General features: G+C 37.0%; 1 protein-coding gene across 1 annotated transcript in view; it reads right to left on the bottom strand.

Annotated features, from left to right (window-relative positions):
• Window positions 1–20,014, bottom strand: part of LOC104225778 (uncharacterized) — a 67,337-nt gene extending 47,323 nt beyond the window's left edge. The window contains exons 1-14 of the mRNA XM_070153011.1: window positions 19,609–20,014; window positions 15,240–15,343; window positions 10,258–10,392; window positions 10,126–10,176; window positions 9,245–9,339; window positions 9,062–9,179; window positions 8,439–8,540; window positions 8,168–8,356; window positions 7,900–8,060; window positions 7,359–7,529; window positions 2,690–2,782; window positions 2,262–2,583; window positions 1,922–2,026; window positions 1,752–1,847 (exon numbers count right to left, since the gene is read on the bottom strand). Coding sequence (XP_070009112.1) covers window positions 1,752–1,847; window positions 1,922–2,026; window positions 2,262–2,583; window positions 2,690–2,782; window positions 7,359–7,529; window positions 7,900–8,060; window positions 8,168–8,356; window positions 8,439–8,540; window positions 9,062–9,179; window positions 9,245–9,339; window positions 10,126–10,176; window positions 10,258–10,392; window positions 15,240–15,343; window positions 19,609–19,705 — 1,839 coding nt within the window. The 5' untranslated portion in view covers window positions 19,706–20,014. The remainder of the gene's footprint in view (window positions 1–1,751; window positions 1,848–1,921; window positions 2,027–2,261; window positions 2,584–2,689; window positions 2,783–7,358; window positions 7,530–7,899; window positions 8,061–8,167; window positions 8,357–8,438; window positions 8,541–9,061; window positions 9,180–9,244; window positions 9,340–10,125; window positions 10,177–10,257; window positions 10,393–15,239; window positions 15,344–19,608) is intronic.
• Between the last annotated feature and the right edge of the window lie 2,317 nt (window positions 20,015–22,331).

Below are 22,331 nucleotides of genomic sequence, written 5' to 3'. Positions count from 1 at the left end.
TTTTCTGATAATGGCGGTGTCTAGACCTATGTTGCTCGAACTCTTCAAAAATGTTGCCTGGTGCGTGTCGGATTCTCCAAAAGCTGTGCATTTTTTGAGAATCCGACACGGGTGCGACAATATTTTGGAGAGTTCGTGCAACATAGGTCTAGACTAGCTCGTGCGCACCTGACTATTCAACCGAGTACCTCTTATCTTCCACTAACACATGTAATCGGTAACTCTGCCTAGCAATGGCAAATGTGAAGGAATTACCTAGGTCGTTGCCTTTGCTGGGATTTGAACCCTGGTTTCGCATAATCTCACTTCAATTGTTAGGCCACACCCTTGGGTGCTAATATTATACTCTATTCTACCAATAAAACTATAACATGTTATCAACAGATTAAAGATATCCTTGTAAGTTTTTGTAGTAGGGGGATTCTTTACTGTTTTTGGGATATGTATTTTGTCACTTCTACCAGCACAAACTTTGTGCTGTTTTCTTTCATAAAATGTTACCCTTGTCAACAAAAAAAAAAAACGATTAAAGATATTATTAATTTGGTAGTTCCGATCTCTCGCTTAATAATTATAGCTAATCTAAAGGTATATGATTATTTTTATGATCAAGTAATAAAATTTCATTATTTATTGGGCCAAAACAAAAGCGCCTATATGCTAGAAATATACCAAAAAGGCAGAAACCCACCAAAATATATTGTTCTCTACAAAAGACACCCAATCTTATGTACAACAAGGAACTCCAGGGCTTGAGGAACTTACCAAGCAATTCATTCTCGAAATTTCTTCCTTTTCTCCTTTATCTTAAAAGTTAAAAAAAAATGAAAAACTTACCAGAAACCGATATCCAACAGCGCCTTCATTAGCAAGAATCATATTTTAAAGACTTGCTATATGATTCCTCCCCCCCCCCCCCCAAAGTTCACCCAAAATTAGACCAAGTATGAAATTTTCTCTCCAACATCAACTGAACTCAACAGCTAATATAGAAGGAAGCATGCGACTGACAGTCCCAACCACCAGCCAAAGGCAGCAAATAGCAGCAGAGAGCTGTCTGCACGCTTGCCACACCCTTAGCCCACTTGTTGGCACAGTTATGCATGGCCAAGCCAACTACCAGTCTTGCAAGGATGCTTTCTATGCGCATTGTAATGTACATCCTCCATGTCCTGCGTGTGAGCTAATGGCCTGCCACACTCATTATATTTACCGAACTGCTTTATGTATAGTTGCCACCTTTACACACACCGACAAAGCTTTAACTCTGCTAATAAGCAGAATATGTTTACCAAATTTTGCATTCTCAGATCCATTTGGTTACAACAACCATGTCTTTTCAGTTTCAGGGGAAAATAGAACAAGAAAATGTCATGGTCAACTCTTCAATCTTCTCATTGGGATCAGTTCCAAAATGCCGTTACGCCCTAGCACACCTTCATTGACAATGTTTGATGAAAGAAGAAGGCTAACAATCAAGGACAAACTTCTTATTGGTTCATCCGCATTCATTGCCAGGAACAACAAGATCAAGCAATGAAGTGGAGTGCACAAGGAAATTTAGTCAGGTTTTTTTTTAATGCTCAATTAACTCACTCCTCTAAGAAGAAAATGTTTTATGACCATGAAATAAGCTGTGATATAAACACCAATTCAATGAACAGGGAACAAAACAGATGGAAAAGGAAAAGTAATGTCAAAATTGAGCTTTGAAACTACGTTTGTGAAGAAAATAAGGAGCTAAAGCTGACCTGTACTGCAGCAGCTGTTTCCAGAGCTATGGTCTGACTTACAGCAGCATTACTTTCAAAAAAGTTGATAATTTGGTCAATGGAATCCTTCAAATACTAAGGAAAAAATTTTGATCAGTTAAAGCGCTAAACTGTTGCAACTGGTGAACTAAAATAAAACTTCAGCTTACAGTCACATAGCAGGGAGAAGCTTTAGCCGCTAAACTCCAGTCAATGTTGGAATCGAAAGGCTTGTAGCAGAATGCAGCAACCAAGGAATCACTGACAGTAGCGCTCTAAACAGAAAATATTACCATAAATGAGGCTGTCTAACTTAACCACACACACACACACACTCCCCCCCCCCCCCGAAAAATGAAAAAGAAAAGAGAATAGAAAATATTCTCCATAATATCGAAAGCTTTCGGTTGTCGACTTTTCACCCTATAGCAAAGGTATATTTAAATAGAAAAGAAAAAGTAATATCCAAAATTTCAAAAACTTTCTAACTTAGAATGTAAAGATTCTCACCTCAGCGAGAAGGCCATTTGGAGACCATAATTGATATGACCCTAGTTTTACGTCAAAAACCTTTGCTTCTGAATAAAGCTTTATATAACAATCAAGGTTATCACATGACAAATCAGCAAGGCAGTTGTGAGTATCACTAAGCTTTGAGGCATTGTGCTTCATGTGAACCTCCAAGGTGGTATGTGGCACATCTCTCCTGTCATGAGTTGCCAACAGTGGTTCTTCTTCACCTTCTTTATACCCAATTATATTATTTAACCTCTCCCAGTCTTCCTCAGTAAACCCTGCTTGCTCACTTCCATCTTCAACTGATTGGCTGGTCCTGAGAAAGTTGGTCAACCACATAAGACTCCATAGAAGAAAAAACAAAGAAAATAAAAGCATTTCACAGTACAGAAATCAAGGGAGTATAAAGATCCAGTATTAACCAGCCAAAAGACCACCAAGATTTCTTTGACTTTTGCTTTTTTAGGTAGGAATCTGACTCTACTGACTGCTGCACAAACTTGTGCGCCATCATCCTGTGGAAAAGTTAAAAATAAAGGTCATTCTCTAATACAAAAATCTGTGTAAATTCTAAAACATCGGCAAGAAAGCTTCAGTAAAAAAAAATCAAAATATTGTTGTCATGGCTCTTCCTGGCATGTACGATTATTTGTCCAATTAAACACAAGCAAAAATTCTGGAACACTCTTACACCCAGGAGCTGCTTTACAAAACACTTGAAATATCATGAAGGAATAAAATAAGTCAACCAATAAGTTTCCATTCAATCAAAAGAACAAATCTAGCTTAGATACATGAAAGAAAAATGATAGGTATTCTTAAGGAAAAAAACTTTGGACTCAAATCAACCACAGAGCTAGCTCAAGTAGTGAGGTTTGGAGCCTACATGTGGGATCCTAATTCCCCCCTCCCCAATGCCCAGGTTAAACATCGGGAAAGTGAAGTAATATAAAATAGGTGGCCCAACATCAGGAATGGATGCAACTTTAATACCATCTGGAAAATCTGTGTATCCAACCCAACCTTTATAACTGCGAGCGGAGTGGCCTAAAACCGTTATAAACTCCTAAGTGAACGCCCTCCCTGAAGAGTAATTTAAGTGTTTTGGAGTTCACATATGAACATTAATCGGGCACGAGAATGGACTTACAAAAGGTGCTCTGGTATCGTACTAAGAAAACGAACATTGAGCTTAACTCAGCCACAAGAGACTCAAGTGGTGACTTTGTACAAAATTAAACATGGAGACTACAACCTTAACTGATGTGGTACCGGTATGATTCAAAAAGGAGCAAGCTAAGGCATTAAGACGGACATTTGAGAACTTCTGATGAATTGATGACTTTTTTTTTTTGGTAACTATTGTATATATTAGAAACATCAGTACATAGGTTGCACTGAAAACCAAATTTACATGAAGAGGATTAGTAGATGTTCTGATTTGAGACCTAACAAGATCCTAGTATGTCTATGATTGTCAATGTATCTTCTGTGTAGATCTGTTTACACCAAAAACAAAAAAGAAGAATACAATTGAGTTTAATCTTCTGCACTGGATTGCTTCTATCTTCAAAACATCTAGCGTTTCTTTCCCTCCAAACTGTCCACCATATACAAGCCGGGACAGTCCTCCATCTATCTCTACTAGTTGCTTCAGCTCCAGCTTCTTCCAGCTATAAAGAACGTCTTTAAGCCTGTATGGCATTGACCATGAAATACCCCTAGTTGGTCTGTAATCTTGCAATGTAGAAATAAATGGGTGACAGTTTCAGCATTTTCTCCACATAGAAAACATCTAGAACACAGCGAAATTCCCCTTTTAATGAGATTATCCTGGGTTAATACCGCCTCCTTTGCTAGTAGCCAAGTGAAGCATGCTACCTTGTATGGAATCTTTGTTTTCCATATATGTTTCCAAGGCCATGGGTCTACCATTTGATTATTATGATTCAAAATCTTATATGCATCCTTCACCCGGTAAACCCCTCTGTTGTGTCTCTGCCACCAAAGTAAATCAAACCCTTCCTGTAATCCTTTAAATGCTTCCAGCTCTTTGTAAAGGTCAGCTAATCTTGTTATCTCCCAGTCATTCAGCTGTCTTCTGATAGCGATTTCCCATCCTTGATGACTCCTCATATCAGCTACTGTCTTGTGCTGGTTATGTGCTAAACCAAACATATCAGGGTATCTTTCCTTTAAGCTTCCGTGTCCTAACCAGTTATCATTCCAGAATGATGTGTTCCTTCCGTTGTTCACTCTAATGGAGGAGTGGTTCTTCATTATAGGCCAAAGTTCTCTGATGGATTTCCACACACTTACTCCATATGATGTTCTGACTTTTTTTGACACCCAGATATTTTCCTCGCCATACTGAGCTTTTATCACTTTGCCCCATAAAGATTGGGGTTCTTGAGAGTACTTCCATAACCATTTCATTCTAAGAGCCTTGCTTTGATTCTTCAAATTCCTTATTCCTAAACCACCTTGTTTTTTAGCCATTGTGAGTGTCTTCCATTTAGTTAAATGGAAGACTTTTTTCTCCTTATTACCTTGCCAAAGGAATGATCTTCGTAGTTTGTCCAATCTCTGTAAAATGCCGGCTGGAATTGGGAACAAAGACATCATACAAGTAGGAAGTGAGTCTAATACTGAGTTGATTAGAACTAGCCTTCCCCCCAATGATAGGTATTGCGATTTCCATCTTGACAACTTCTTCTCACACTTTTCTATGACTGAATTCCAGATCTCTTTTGATTTGGATCTTGCACCAAGAGGCATCCCAAGGTAAACAGTTGGTAGGGACCCAACTTCTCCTCCCAATATCTGTGTCAGTTGCTCCATGTTGTTAACTTCATTAATGGGGAAAATATTGCTCTTTCTCGAGTTGATGTGTAATCTTGAGACTCCCTCAAATAAGACCAAAATGATCCTTAGGAATCTAAGTTGTTCCTTTTCAGCGTCACAGAAGACTAGAGTATCGTCAGCATATTGGAGATGTGTGATCTTTAGATTGTTTGCCCCACTCCTGTTTACCTCAAAACCTTTAACCCATCCACTGACTTTAGCCGTTTTGATCATGTTGTTCAATCCTTCCATGGCTATAATGAATAGAAAGGGAGATAAAGGATCACCTTGTCTTAGACCTCTGTGTGAATGGAAAAAACCTTTAGGAGATCCATTTATGAGAATGGAGAATGTTACAGTAGATATGCAAAATTTCATCCATCTATTCCATTTCTGCCCAAAACCCATTTGTTCTAGCATTCTGAGTAGGAAGCTCCAATTTACATGATCATAGGCCTTCTCAATATCTAATTTGCATAAGATTCCGGGTTCTTTCTTTTTTATTCTTGAATCCACAGCTTCGTTGGCAATCAACACTGCATCTATTATTTGTCTTCCTTTGATGAAAGTCATTTGTTGAGCATCGACAATTTTCCCTACCACCCTCTTAAGTCTTTCAGTCAAGACTTTTGAGAGCAGTTTGTAGAAGCTCCCTATCAGACTGATCGGTCTGAAATCTCTCAATTCTTTCGCACCTGTCTTCTTTGGAATCAAAGCTATATATGTTGCATTGAAGCTTTTCTCAAACATCTCCTGCGAATGGAAGTTGTTGAAGGCCTCCATGATGTCTTCCTTCAAAATGTCCCAACACTTTATGAAAAAACCCATTGTGTATCCATCCGGACCTGGGGCCTTGTCACTTGCACACATCTTCAGACAGCTCAAAACTTCTTGTTCCTCAAAGTTACTCTGTAAAGACTCCCTCTCTGATTCAGAAATTCTTGGGCTATTTTCGAAATTGACCGTTGGTCTCCACTCTTCAGGTTCTGTGTATAACCCCTTGTAGAATTCAATGATCTCGTTCTCTATTCTGGCTGGATCCTCGACTACTTCATGTCGAATCGATAGTTGATCAATGTTGTTGTTTCTCTTGTGTGCATTGGCAGTACGATGGAAAAATTTTGTATTCCTGTCCCCTTATTTGAGCCACAGAGCTCTTGATTTCTGTCTCCATGCACTTTCTTCATTCTTGAGTTGTTCCTCAATCTCTATTAGAGTAACTACTTTCCTCACTGATTCCTCCTCTGTCAGCGCTCTTAGTTATTGTGTTGCCTCAAAACCTGCGAGTTGACTCAGCAATTTTGATTTTTCCAATCCCAAATTACCTTCACAACTTCTGCTCCATTCTTTTAGCTTGCCCTTGAGCGCTTTTAACTTGCAAGCTAAAATGTAATCTGGTCTTCCTGAGAATTCAAAAGATGTCCACCAGTCTCTAATTCTGTCATCAAAACCTTCCACATTCAGCCACCAATTTTCGAACTTAAAGTATGATTTAGCTTGTTCCCAAGCACCACAGTATAAAGCCACAGGTGAATGGTCAGAAATCAGCCTTTGTTGGATAGTTTGATTGATGTTTCTGAAGCTTTCATCCCATTCTTCTGAAATGAGAAATCTATCAATTCTTGAAGCGGTTGTATGATTGTCCCTTTTGAACCAAGTATAGTAGCCTCCTTCAAGTCGAAGGTCTATCAACTCCATATCTTCTATAAAATCTGAGAATTCCACCATCGCCCTGGACCTCCTTGAACATTCCCGTTTTTCAGAAGGGTACCTTGTAACATTAAAATCACCACAAACCGCCCAAGGACCTTCCATCAATCCTCTCACTGCACCAATTTCTCTCCATACTATTTTCCTTTCTATTCTACAATTTGGGGCATACACTCCTGTTATGTGACATTGAAAATTCTATAAAAGAGCCTCGAACTTGCAAGTCAAAGTGTATGCACCAGAGAAACACACACAGAGGGAGAGAGAGAAACACACACACACACACAGAGGGAGAGAGAGAATCACACACACACAGAGAAACATCAATGGAGAAGGGGGAAGATTGCTCAGGGTCACCTGACAAATTGACTAAAAATATACAGCTCACCAAAAGTGTATCCAGTAATGCTGTCGAGACTAATAGAAAGCAAGTTAATCCCACAATGTTGCAACACCAACATATTGCCTTTGAATTTGATGCAGTCCATTAGCCAACAATTCATGAAATAATATAGAAAAACATGCAGCACAAATTACCTCCATTGAAGAATGATTTCAGCATCAAGCGTGTGATCCAGTTCTTCTAAATCTTTACTATCATCTATTACTATCCGATCAGGATCAGATTTCAGCAATGAAGCATACAAAGAGATATATTTCTTCCGCAACCTCGTATATCGCAGGACCTGCTCCCATGACAATTTTCCACTACAAACAATAATGGTATTATTAATTGAAGACTAAGAACCAAATCTTCTCCACGTGCATACACATATATATCTACACAACTTAACGAAATAAGAGAGAATGATATTACATCTTCTAAAAGCTGTAACATTTTTTCCTCAAAAGCCCTATCATTTTTTATCAAAATAAAATAGAGCAAATATGGTGAATGCGTAAACGAAAGCATTAGCATCTTTTTCAGGTCCAAGAGAGATTATGAGGACAAGTAGAAACATGTTAGCTCCTCTTTTATCGCGTTTGTTTAGCCTTCGCATCAGAGTGTTGTGAGGATATCAAAATGTAAGAGGAAGTTTGGCGAGTCTCTTAATTCCTTAAGAAACTAGTTACATACCTGGCCTTCTTTATCTGATCAGATAAAGCTTGATAAGCATACTTCCACCAAGATTTTGGATCAGATCTCACCGGGACATGTGGACGAAGATGAGCATATTTCAACCGTTGATTGAAGGCAGCAAAGTTCTCAGCCAACTTTAATAAATCCCTATAGCCATTCTGCACAAGTTACATGCCAAAGTAAGTGAAAAAGCCAAAACAAGCTAGATATCAATTCCACATGGACGAGAAATAAAAGACAGAAAAGAAAAGTTAGCAAGACCAGCCTTTGACAAACAAAGAGTCACATCATCCAGAGCCACAACTGCCTTTTGTAGAGGTTCCGTATTATCAAGTGAAGGATTAGGGCGCTGTTTTGAGAACTTAGCTTTCCCAGTCACTGGTTGCAAAATGTAAGAATGCTCTTTAATGTGACCATCAGCTGGTTTGCCATTATCCGTTCCATATCTGAAAATCTGAGGATTGAACTAGGTTTACGAATAGGGACAGATCAGAAAGAGGAACCATCAAATGACAACCAGAACACTCGAGAAGTACCTTGACCCACTCCAGTGGTAGCAAATCTGCCCAAGGTTTGTCAATATGCCACGGACTGATATCAGAATCGAAATAAACAGCTAGCCGTTCAAGTTCTACGGACTAACACGTCAAAAAACAAATCAATAAAAAGTGTGAAATAAGAAACCAGAAGGACATTTTATCAAGAAAAACATAGGAAGAATTATCACATCATATAAAAATCTAGACAAGATAATAAGACTTCATTAAAATACATATGCACTTGGCAGTTCCCTTTTTTCATTGTTGACATGATTTCAGAGAACAGCTACAGCCAGAGGCAAGAGAGATGCAGTAGAGAGGTAGGTAATGGACTGCAGGAATGATATGATCAAGGACCTAGAATCTGGTTGAAGAGAGTAAAGGGACACTAAAATTGCTTCAGCGAAAAACCACTAGTTTTGCACGACTATAGTTGCTAACTAATCAGCTATAAACAGAACACAACGAGGGCAAAAGTAGACAAGGCGCAAGAAAATTGGGGAAGTTGAAAATAAGAGGTTTGCTTAATGTATAAACGCATACCATAAAGAGGTCATTGGGTAGGGGGTGGTTAAGAACTTTTATCTTTTCATCAACTTAAAAGTGCGAAAGAGACGGACCTTCTGTATAAAATCCAATGCATTTCCAGTTACAAAGGTTTCACTCCCGCTCTCATCTACCGTCATAGCTGATAGTTTCTCTAAGGTCATACCAGCTGCAAAAGAGTGGCCAGGATTGCTGCACGATGAAAGCTAGTCAGACTCATCACAAATTCAAAGAAATCAACAGTTGAACCTCCTTACCTCTCAAGATCTTCATATCTGATGTGGATATTTGAAATTGAAAGCTTCAAATTCCCAATTACTGTGTTGATCAAAGACCCCAACCAGGACTTATTCTTGAGGAGAAAGGCAAAGAAGAAAATTGGTTACAGTGATGATACTTGATGGACAATATTCTGTGAAACTGCCATTCCATACAAGAACTATGATTTACATTTGTTTCCCATCCGTGGCAATGTCATAAAACGAATCAAAGAGGATACCTTAAGATGTTTAAAGATAAAAAAACTAAAACAGAACATTCCAAGCAGCCTTTGGAAATCTTATATGGTAAAACTCAATCGAACTTAACATATATGAGTGCCACACACAACAAGCAACAGGAATATCTTAACATTGATGTCAAATCTCAGTTCATTTAAAGATGTGGGTACTAATATCTAAAGATTATAACATTAGAATCCCTGAACTATACTTTCTATAGAAACTGTAATGCCATTTCTTAATTACTCCTAATCTAGAACCATAAGCATGGATAATGCTGAACCAACTGACATTCTTAAGAAACTATAATGCCTCCTCTCCATTTCAGTATCTAGAAGCACAGGAATACTAAAAACAATATTATGCTGCAGTTATTGACGCAAATTGACAGCCTCTTACCCGTATCTCTCACTTTTCACTTTCATCAAGAGAAGAAAAAAACAAATCATTTTTCACTAGACCCATAAGTTCACGTCCAAAAACAAGAGGCAGCATCAGCAGTCAAAGTTAGTAAGCTAGATATCAGATTAACAGTTTACTACTGACAGAAGCAACCAATGAACCCATCATTCTGAGCATCCAAGTTGGCACACATACGTCAAAGTTTTATGTATTTGACAAAAGACAAAAAAATATACCATTTCTGTCTGTAGGATTCGTCTACTCTCCAGAAGCTTTGTTTCCATGTCCTAGTTGCGATCAAAAGAGGTAACATCAAAAACATTTCCTGTCGACATGCAAAAAATTTTACTTGAGACTCAAAACCTTACTCGTATTCTACTCTTCTTAGCTTCTTGGACAGCATCTTCGGTAGATCCTTCAACTTGGGTTGCTGGCTCAGCTAATAAGAAAATACGATCCAGGTGAACTTGAACTGGATCTTGGCCAAGCCTGCTCCATGGTACCTATAGTTATGGACTAATTACTGACATGCAAATGACAATACAATTCCTTAATTAAACAGTCACCCATAAAGGGGATACCAACTGTCCCAATGTTACATGGAAAATGATAAGAAGTCATAAGAAAAGGTAGAAGGAATGAAATATTTAGAGATACTATAGAATCCCTAGTAGGTGGACACACTGTAACTACACCAAACAACCCAGAGTAGTCAAAAGCAAAAAGCACAGCGAAGCACCATAATCTGTTGGGGCTTTAAGCACAAAGCAGAAATGAAGTGTGGGTTTTAACGAAAAGCTCACCAATGAAGAAAAACAACAGATATATATATATATATATATATATATATATATATATATACACATACACATATACATATATATATATAATCATGTATACACATACACAACTATATATGTGTGTGTACATATAAGGCAACAGAAAATACCTACAAACAAGCACAATAATTATTTTGACAAAAGAATTGACATAACTATAATTAAGCGAAACTTAAGATGTAAAAATCATATCAATCAAGGTGAAAATACATTTTATAAATATCTGATTTATGTGAAAAGGTGTACTTTTTTTCTGATAAGGGTGTGAAAAGGTGTACTTTTATTTCCTAATCGTTAAAAACTCACTCTTTTTTCTTTTGAAATGGTAATTTTTTATTTTTTTGAAGGTAACAAATTTTATAAATAAGATAAAGTAACCCTTAGCGCAAAGAAAGTACTAAGAGTAAAACATAGTTACAAGACCCCCAAAAAGAACAAAAACCTAGTCTTGTAATAGTTACAAGGACCCAATAGTGTCCGCTATAGGTGGTAAGTATTATTATAAACAAATTGGCACAATGTGCCTGGTTACATCCAAAAAAAAGCCCCAATAGACCAAAAGAAGAGAACCTAACATGTGTAGTGAAGATTCGACAAATGATTTATCAATTTACCAACTATAGTTATTGTGCCCTCCAATAGGTGATGAGGTGCATGCATTAGCACCTTAAAGCTTTCGCTAAAGTGCTGCTTAAGCGAGATGATGCGCACAGCCTGACATTATCTTATTTTTTAGGGTTTAAGAGCACCTCAAATGAGCTTTTGACAACACTGAAACAACCTGCAGCAACTTACATTCCATTGAAGAGCAAGCAACCTCACAGACAAACAAACACGGACAAGGGAGGAGAAGTATCTAGGCTGTGAGAAGTATGTGCTTATTTCTTAGAGAGCATTGGAACTCTTAACATGCTAAGCAAAAAAACTTGTTTGTGGTTCATGTGGACCAAAGCTTAAACTCCAGGTTTGTTGATCAAAAAGATGTAATAACCTTTTTTTTTTGGCCTAAAGATCAACTTCATTTAATACTTCTAATGTTTTAGCTATCAATTGGATTGATTTGAGTAATTCAAGGAATACTTATTCTCATCCAGAAGTTGAGATCCTTAAAGAAGGACTTGACAACCTGGAATAGAGAGGTGCATGGCAAGTTGGAAGACAGAAGGAACAAGGCACTAGATGAGTTAAGACTCTTGGATCAAGTGGCTGAACATAGGGTACATTCTCCAGAGAAAAAGCTGAGTACTTTCAATCTCAAATTGGAACTTCAACAGATTGCACTAGCTGAAGAAGTCTCTTGGAGACAAAAATCCAGATGCCTATGGCTAAAGGAGGGAGACAGAAACACAAAGTATTTTCAGAAAATTGCTAATTCTCAAAGGAGGAACAATAGCATTGATAGGCTCAAGGTGGGAGAAAATCTAGTTGAAGATAAGGAGCATATCAAACAGGAAATACTGGATTATTATCAGGCTTTGTACAAGGAGAGGGAGCCCTGGAGACCTACAGCAGAGTTCGAGGGGTTACCCTCATTATCTGCAGATGAATGTGTTGTTCTAGAATCACCTTTTGGGGAATCAGAAGTCTTGGCAGCCTTAAAGTCTTGTGCTCCTGATAAAGCACCAGGCCCGATGGGTTCACTATGGCCTTCTTTCAAAAGGCATGGGACTTTATTAAATGGAGGCTCTCAATCACTTCTATCATAGCTGTCATATGGTCAAATCCTGCAATGCTGCATTTATTGCTCTTATCCCCAAAAAGAAAGGAGCAATAGAACTAAGGGACTATAGACTTATCAGTTTAATAGGGAGTATTTACAAGATAGCTGCAAAAAATTTGGCTGAAAGATTAAAGGTCATTGCCAATTTGATCTCTGGGCAGCAAAGTGCTTTTATAATAAAAGCAGGCAGATCACAGATGCCTCCCTGATTGCCAATGAGGTCTTGGATTGGAGAATCAAAAGTGGTGAAACAGGTTTGCTGTGCAAATTAGACATTGAAAAAGCTTCTGATCAACTGAGTTGGGCATATCTCATCATCTTAAAGAAGATGGGATTTGGAGATAGGTGGATAAGGTGGATAAAATACTGCATATCAACTGTGAAATATTCCGTGTTGGTTAACAGAAGTCCTGTAGGTTTCTTTTCTCCTCAAAAAGGCCTCAGGCAAGGAGATCCACTCTCTCCTTTTCTCTTTATATTGGCAATGGAGGGTCTCTCGTAGATGCTAGGAAGGGCAAAGGAGCTTCAATGGATACAAGGTTTTCAGGTTGGGAAAAATCCTGCAAATTCAATCAATGTATCACACATGTTATATGCAAATGACACATTGATCTTCTGTGGTGCAAAAAGGTCACAAGTAATCAATCTCAACCTCATCTTACTCATTTTTGAAGCATTGTCTGGGCTACATATCAATATGCTTAAAAGCATTATTTATGCAGTGAATGAGGTTCAAAATTTGGAGGAATTAGTTGAAATACTTAGCTGCAAAACTGGCTCCTTTACCACAACTTATCTAGGACTCCCCCCAGGAGCCAAATTCAAATCCACTGAAATTTGGAATGGAGTCATTGAAAAAGTTGAAAAGAGACTAGCAACCTGGCAAATGCAATATCTCTCGATGGGGGCAGACTCACACTGATCAGTAGTGTACTTGACAACATACCAACTTATTACATGTCTCTGTTTCCTATGCCAAGCTCAGTCCTGAAACAACTAGACCGGTTAAGAAGAAGGTTTTTATGGGAAGGAAACAGTGAAACACAAATTTTCACTTGTTAGGTGGCCAAAAGTAAGTCAACCAAAGTCTTATGGGGGGATTGGGTATCAGGAATCTTAAGCTTCACAACAAATGTATGCTAATGAATGGCTATGGAGGTATGGACAAACTGAAGCAGGTTACTGGAAGGAGATCATTGACGCCAAATATGGAATTCAGAATCACTGGAGCCCCAAGAGAAGTCCAGCACCTCATGGAGTGGGTTTATGGAAACACATCAGCAGCTTTCAAAATGATTTCTTTCAGAATACATCATTCAAAGTTGGTAGTGGTGTTCATGTGAAATTCTGGAAAGACATATGGCTTGGTAATACAGCACTAAAGGATTCATACCCAGGTCTATACCTAATAGCCTGCAATCAGGACTCAAATATTGCTCAAAACAGAGAGAACAACATTTGGAATCCAGTGTTTAGAAGAAATCTTCAGGATTGGGAAATCAATGACTTACTTGCTCTCCTAGCCACACTGGGAGATTTCATCACGGAAGATCAACAACCAGACAGAATCATCCGAGGGAATTCAGAAGAAGGAAAGTACACAGTCAAAGAGGGCTACAACCTTATCTGCTCACATAATGGAATACTAGATGATTGGCCCTGGAAACATGTCTGGAGGACCAGAATGCCACTCAAAGTAGCTTGCCTCACATGGACTGCCCTCAATGAAGTTGTTTTAACACAGGACAATCTTAGCAGAAGGAGCATTACTTTAGTTAACAGATGTTATATGTGCCAACAGAGATCAGAAAGTGTTCACCATCTTGTTTCTTCATTGCCAAGTCACTGCTGATATTTGGAACTTCTTCATATCCATTTTTGGTATAACTTGGATCATGCCTCACACCATCAACGAAGCCTATATTAGCTGGATTTTTTGGAGAGTTGACAAAGCCATCAAATATGGAGAATGATCCCAGCAGTCATATTTTGGATTGTTTGGAAGGAAAGAAATGGTATATGTTTTGATGGAATATCAACTCCAACACATTCCCAAAAGCTAAATGTTTAGTTAGTTTGTTCAGTTGGAACTTTCTTTCCCCTGTTAATAGGGTTGACAATTTTTTGGATTTTGTTAGCTCCCTGGTTCTAGCATAGGCACTCTTAAGCTTACAATGTTTTTTGTCTTTTGTACGGGAGCTAACATAATTTATGTTCTTGTAATTTGGCATCTTCCTGATGCCATTTCAATGATATTATCTTACTTCATCTAAAAAAAAGGAAATATACTTACAAAACCACGGGTACTCTTATTAGGGATAGTTCCTAAAGTTACTTCAATATCCGTAGGAATACATGTTTTTAATATGAATTTAGATAAATAAAGCACTTTAAAAAAATAGCATGCGAAGTTACGAACCAGGTTCCTTCAAGGATGACCTAATTCTAAATTTAGCTTGCTTTATTGATGTTATTAGGTTTATTCAACTCAACTTTCATTTAACTCAAGGGTTGAGATAGTGATCAATCAATCCTCCTTGTAGAAACAATAGTGACTCATCATTATATTAATCACTGTGATGTGTGCACTTAATTTCCAAAATCACACAACAGTGGCATAAAATTACAACTGAAACGGATTCAAAATTTTATAAATATGCCCTCGAGTTCAAAATACTAAAGTCATAAGCAAAAGCATCCACAGCCAAGAACAACCAATATACTCAGTTCACTTTCAGGTATTCAAAACTTCAAAATAACTCATTCAGAAGTCACATGTTAGGGGTAGAACCTTGAGTCTCACAGATCCAAGAAATCCTGCCTTGACTTTTACAGGTAACTTCAATGCATTGAGAGCCTCTGGTTTTAATTGCATATTTACTAGCTCTACGTCACCTGTCACATATGCCACAATCTGTTAGTAACCAAGCAAATTTTTAATCCATACCTGCATTGTCTGCAACAGATATTGTCAAGGAAAACACTTAAGAACTGTATTATATACAATGGCATCCCCCCTAAAAAAAAGAAGACCTAAAGCTTCCACTTCCGTGGATGGATGGATGTTCAAGGCAGCGAGTGCACCTGTATCACTGCTTTTGCTCGAGCCATATATATAGAGTCAAAAAAGTTTTAACATAAATCTGAACCCATTGCCACAAAGAAGTAGTTAGTGACTCCGCACCTAAAATTCTGAATATACATCTAACTTGCCAAATCAATATGTCAAAAAGAAAATTTTTGAACTGAATTGCGCTTAAAATGCTGTCTTTCGACATCATTGAAGGCATTAAAAACAATTATCAAGAGGGGAAAAATAATAAAGGCAAGGGCAAGTTACTTGAACAAGATGTTAAAGAAGGGGGGCTACTTATTGGGTGCTTCCCTTATTGGAGTTTGAACATCTATTATCAGCTTTAAAGATGCTATTTTCATTACGAATGAACTCTTTACTATGACCAGTAAATGCAAAACAGAGATATTCAAACTAAGACTTTTTTTTTTCTTTTTGGCCATAAATTGGATGGCATTTCATCGATATCATACCAATCTGGTGTCAAAATATTTACAGCAACGGTAAGTGGCTCACCAACTAAGTCAACATAAACCTTATGTGTCAGGTCTCCCAAAACATTAACCATCTACACAAATTGATATTTCCATCTTGCAGCAGAAGTTAAAAGCAATAGAAGAGAACTCTTAACCTTCAACACTGAACCCTCTAGTCCATCAAAAGTTCTCTTATTTCTAATCCTCCCCAAAACCCAAAAGATGAAAAGTGTTGCTGTCCTCCATAGCTACTTTTTCTTCCTTACAATGAAACTCGAGCTCCACCCTACTACTATTTAGGACAAACCCAATAGATCTTGAAGGTTGTAAATATCGAGGTCTAAAGTTCTGCATCACACAATTCAATAGAATGTAATCCACCTCCTCGCATGCATTTTGCACATGCAACACCAGCTCCCATGATATATCCTATTTTTCTCAAACTGCCTACAGTCGGAATAGCTTCCCAAGCGGCAAACATACAAAAAAACTAACTGTTTTAAGTTTCCAAGAAATCAATATATCTTTCCACATGAGGCTCCACTCCCCACCAATAAACAAACATCTATAATAGGACCTGACTTAAGTGTTTCGATGAGAACCTTTCCAAATCAATACTATCTACCCAAACTGTGTAAAGCCGTATATAAGAACGATTCAACTCCGAAGCATGTAGGGGTTTCCTAAAAGAGATGTCTCATTCCTTCCCGCCTTAAAGTCTCCGCTACGAGTGTTCAATGGGAAAAAATGAGGAAAAATAACTAAAAATCCAACAAATCTACAAAAGAAACCAACATATACTTTGGGTAGGTTTGGTTTGGAATTACATTTGGAAAAAACAAAAACTATGTGATTTGATTTGTTATTATACCAAAAAAGAAATCGAACAAACCCGACTATATACCTAACAAATTATAAATCATCAAAAATTGTATATAAATATTGTGTGGAATTCCAGCGGGTGTGGTCTAGTGGTCAATGAAGTGGGTGAGAACCATAAGGCTCAGGTTGAAATCCCAGCGGAGGCACACTAGGTGATTTCTTCCCATCTATCCAAGCCTTGGTGGATAGAGTTACCTGGTACCTATTGCTGGTGGGAGGTGGCAGGTATCCCGTGGAATTAGTCGAGGTGCGCGCAAGCTGTTCCGGACACCACGGTTATCAAAAAAAAAAATATATATATATATATATATATATATATATATATATATATATATATATATATGGGGGGGGGGGGGGATTCACTTATCCAAAAAACCAACCCCATCATCTGAAGCAATATCATCTATCTGGGTACAAAGTAGGAGCAAAGTGACCCTTTCGGCAAGGATTTTGTGGTGCTCTTTCATTGGACATGCAGCTTCTTTGGTCCTGATTCATATCATTCATATGACGCAATTATATGCTTATGTGCTTGGCAAATGTGAAATCTATTGTTTGTTCTCTTTTCTATTTTCTTCCCTCTCCATGTGTTTCTTGCCCACTTTAGTATCAAATGTCTTTAGATTTGTCTCCATTCACATAATCTTGAGTAACTCAATTAATTTTTTGTTGATCCATTCTGTTAATTGTTACTTTTCTTTACGTTCCAATACTTCCTCCTCTTGTATCATTCAAATTTTCCGTAGTAATCACTTTCTGACTTGGGATCCTGTAAATGCTCGGGAATGTGAATCTTTCATAATATTCTTTCAAAAGTCTGCACACAAATGCAAGTATGATGTATATAGTCCTCCATTGCCCTTCCACATTCCTATACTTCTCCACTACCATCTCCCTACAAAGAGCATACTTCTCAATCACGAATCTCCGTAACCATTAGCCTAATAGAGCATTGTTGAATACTCAACCTTTTACCTCAAGACCTCCGATTTCATTGAAGAGTCCGCTGATTAAGTGAAGCTTCAAAACCCTATGTTTCTGAATCCCATTGGAAGTAAAACCTTCCTCTATAGAGCGTGTTGCTCAACCAAATTCTCCATAACAATTTTCTTAGTAGCGCCTTGTTGAAAACTGGAAGACGTTTCATCCCAAGAGCTCTCACTTAACGTCCTCCCAATTAACTGAGTTGAGCTTCCTAGGCCCATTTGTCGAATCCCATTGGAAGTTCCACCTCCCCTCATAGAGCGTGTTGCTCACGCAAAGTCTCCATAACCATTTTCTTAATAGGGCCTTGTTGAAAACTCGAAGACCTTTCACCCAAGATCCCTCCCGCAACATTCTCCCAGCTGACTAAGTAGAGCTTCCTAACCCCATTTCTCGAATCCCGTAGGATGCTCCTTTGGAGTCTTTCCAATTTACCAGTGAGTTGTGACATCGTCCAGTGCCTGAAACAATGACATGAACTACACAGAGATGCTCGATATGTACCTCTTTCACCATGCTGCCAGTCTTTTCTCAACTCTCTTAATCACTGGGATCCATGTTGCTAGGTCCTTATAAAAACCTCAGTTGCTCGAACACAGTGCAGATATCTGACACTGGTGCAGATGTAAAGATCGAAGTCGTCATAACATAATGACTTACGATTCCCGTAGGACCACTTAAATTTTATGTTGTATGAACTAGAAGTATCTATTACTTTCTGACGGGGTTTCACTGGGGCTTTTTGCGGGTTCCTCTTTCTTACATCATGTTATCTTGATTCTATGGAGATTCACATCCCCTTGATGTGTTTCCGTGAAATTTTGTTTACTGAATGGAGGAAAAACTAATCCAGATGAACTATAAAACTGTTGTGGAAAAAATAAACCAACCACTCGGCAACATGAAAGTTGGACCAGATTGTTTTGTTATCCACTTCCAAATAGTAGACTAATGTACTTCATTGTAATTGAACAAAGAAACTATACATGGAATAGGTTGTACAAGATTTATGAAACAATGTTGTTTCCCTCAGACAGTATAACTGGAATACAGCTAGCTAACAAGAAAATTTAACAAGTAGGAGTCAAAGGGACCACGCCTAGCAGAACAAAAGAATAATGAACATGGGTTAAGCCCAAAAGAAGATTCAACCACACGGGCTAAGCAATGTTGTAGAACCAGTATACAACCAGGGAGATGGGTAAGTCCATGATTCGCCTTCAAAGAGTTGGATAACACCTAAATTACAATGGTGCAAGAAGGATTACAGTTATTAACTGAGTCAAGAACAATTTTTACAGCCAGAAGACTCAGTCAAATAACCACTTCTCCAGAAAATATGAATAGAGGAACGTCGACTGAACGTGGGAGAAGACAGTTAGCCGATGTAGCTCTAAACAATGCACCACAAGAATGACCAACCCTACAGCTATAAATAGATAGCCATTTGTGAATAGAACACGCAGCAAATTAACTAAAGATACTTTTGTCCTAATCACTCAAACATTTATGCGCTTTTGCTTCAACACTTTCTTCACACACATGCCTACTTCAGCCTATACTATTTAACATTCAATAAACCTATATATGATGTGAAACGCCGGATAACAAAGTAATACAAATCCAAATTATACCGTTGAAAGCACTTTATTGCACAAATTCATCACACAATTTGAAATCGAATTACATAAAGGCTAATGGTTAAATAGAAAATCAACTGTACATTCAGAGAATTAGGAATTTACCTTGCCAAACACTGATTTTGAGAGCTTCTTTGTTGAGTCCTCTAACATAGTTCCCCAAATACCTCTGCAACAAGTACGCTACCTGATCTTCCAACATCTTCGCGAACTTTCAACTGATCAATTCTTCAATTCAAATATATATTAACGATGTGACTGTGAATGTCTACAAGTTTCTATATACAACTTTGAATGTCAAAAAGTGAAGTGTTCCACAAGTTTCCATGGCGAAGAAGAAATGAAGAAAGAGAGAATTTTAGAATTGGAAATTTGGAATCGCACGATCTATTTTCTTTTTCTTTTAATTTTCTTTGTTTCTTATTCTATTTTATAAAGATATAAAATGTCTAAAAAGCTTAAGTACGGAGGGGTTCTCCAGTTGTTGTAAGCTAAAATCTAAATGCAGAATGACGAGGAGGGGTTTGAGATATTTCTTTTAATCTTAATATCTACACGTGGAGCAGCTAATATCTTGCCGAGTAATTCAAAGCCAACGATGAAGGGAGGGGATCATCACGTGTTTGCATTAAGTGTTTTTATTAAGGAAGGTTTTCATCGACGATTCTGTGGCGACTTCCAAGGTCGCGTCTAAAGGTAGGTACCGACATGTACATCGCCTTCTAGAGTAGCGACCTACCGATATTTGTGGCGCTTTTTTACTTTCTATGCGAGTTTCATCACCACAAAGCTTGCATGTTTTATTACTAACTAGGACGTTCATAAAATATTCGAAAAATCAAATCAAACCGATCAAAAAAATCGATACTTTTTAGGTTTAATTTGATTTTGATTTTGATTTTGATTTTGATTTTAAATTTTAAAAACCGATCAAATTTAATTTGGTCTTGGTTTTAATAAAAAAAATAACCCAAAAAATGAATCAAACCAACTATAAAAATAGCTATTTAAATTTATTATTACACCTATATATATGTATATATTTTTATATAAAGTTTCTAAAATTTTATGGTACATATTAGTCATTTGTATTTTTATTCTAGTTCTTTGCTATTATAATAGTTTAATTCTTTACCTTCACATTCTAATTTGATTAGTAGTTTTCTTTTGCTAAGTATAAGAGTTTATTTCATGTTAAAAATAATCGATTTTTAATTGAGTGCTTAAATTATTCATCACTAGATTCAATTATAATCAATATATCTATGTAAATGATAGATTTTTCAAAGAGCAATTGATTTGATAGTGCTGCGTCGAAAATGTAGTCGCCGGAATATGCATTTGGTAGTGTATGTCTCATATTTAAGAAAAAACCTAATAAATAACTGAAAAACTGACCCAAACCGAATCATGAATACCCCTATTATTAACTTTTTATGACGACTAAAATCGCCAGAAAAGTATGCAAATGTAGAAGATAAATTTAAGGACCCGTTTGGCCATAAATTTTACCTACATTTTGGTAAAATTCCAAATCCCAAAACCAGCTCAATAGCTGCTGGTTTTTGGCCAAAATATCACTATTACATTTTTAAAAAATTGCCCCAAACTTTTGTATTTTATAAAACAGCCCACCATTTATTATTTTGTACAATATTGTTTCGTCTTCTCGGTCATTTGATAGTGCATCATGTAGTTCATTATAAAAATGATAATTTTGAATCAAATTTATTTATGTTCAGGACTATGGTTTGCAATAATATAATGTATGTTATTGATAATGGTATTGTTGGGTATTTGTGATAGTTTTTAGAACTTGTGGGTATAAGTCATGTTTCATGTTTTTCCAAAATAAATTTGGGAAATATGTTTTGAAAACTAATGTCCAAACACATTTTCATCTTCAAACCAAACTTCACCCAAATCAGATTTTTCAAAACAAATTTGAGAATTTATGACCAAACGCTAGCTAAGATAGGTCACTACTTGAAAGAGCAATATATAGTTTCCCACTGAAAATATCACTTATTATGGCGACTTGACACTTATTTTTGATGGCGACTAAGTAGGTTGCCTAGAACATCGTCACTGAAAATCTTGTTTTCTGTAGTGTTTGTTTAGAAATTTCAATTTGATCATTTGACTAAATTGGATTAAAGTTTAGTCCCTAGAGTCGAGATTAATACATTTAATCACAATTTTTAAGACAAGTCAAGTCATTATTTCACTTTTAGCATAGATTTTTTTTGGGGGGGAGGGGGGAACCTAATGCACAATGTATTGTGTTTTCATGCAGGATTGAGGAAAGTACCATATCACAAGGGTGTAATGTATATAACCTACCTTAATACAAATATCAGTGGTTGTTTTCATGACTCGAACCTCTAACCTATAGGTGTAAATAAAAATTAAGATAAAATAAGCCTTAATCATTCTCAATCATTTCATCCATTACACATCAAATTCTTAATATATTAAATTAATTTTTTTTCAAGATATAGTTTAACCAAGAGTTAGAGTTAAATTAAGGGTGTCAATATATCAGGCTAAACAAACTTTAAATACTTTGATTTTGGCTTCAAAATTAGAGTGTGCATTTATACCAATAAATACTATCTTACTCCCTCTCGTGCACTTTAATTGATTTTTTGACCTTTTTTGTGATGCACAATATTTAATTTTTTAAATATCAAGAAGGAATTGATCTATTTTTTCCAAAGATTCCCTTGGAGTAAGGAGCATAGGGGTATTTTTAATGAATAAATTAAGGTTAATATGGTCAATTTTATTATTAATTAACTAATTTCTTAATATGTGTAAAAATAGCT

Source organism: Nicotiana sylvestris, chromosome 8 (genome assembly GCF_000393655.2).
Source record: "Nicotiana sylvestris chromosome 8, ASM39365v2, whole genome shotgun sequence".
NCBI lineage: Eukaryota > Viridiplantae > Streptophyta > Magnoliopsida > Solanales > Solanaceae > Nicotiana > Nicotiana sylvestris.
This window is presented reverse-complemented; position numbering and strand designations above follow the sequence as displayed.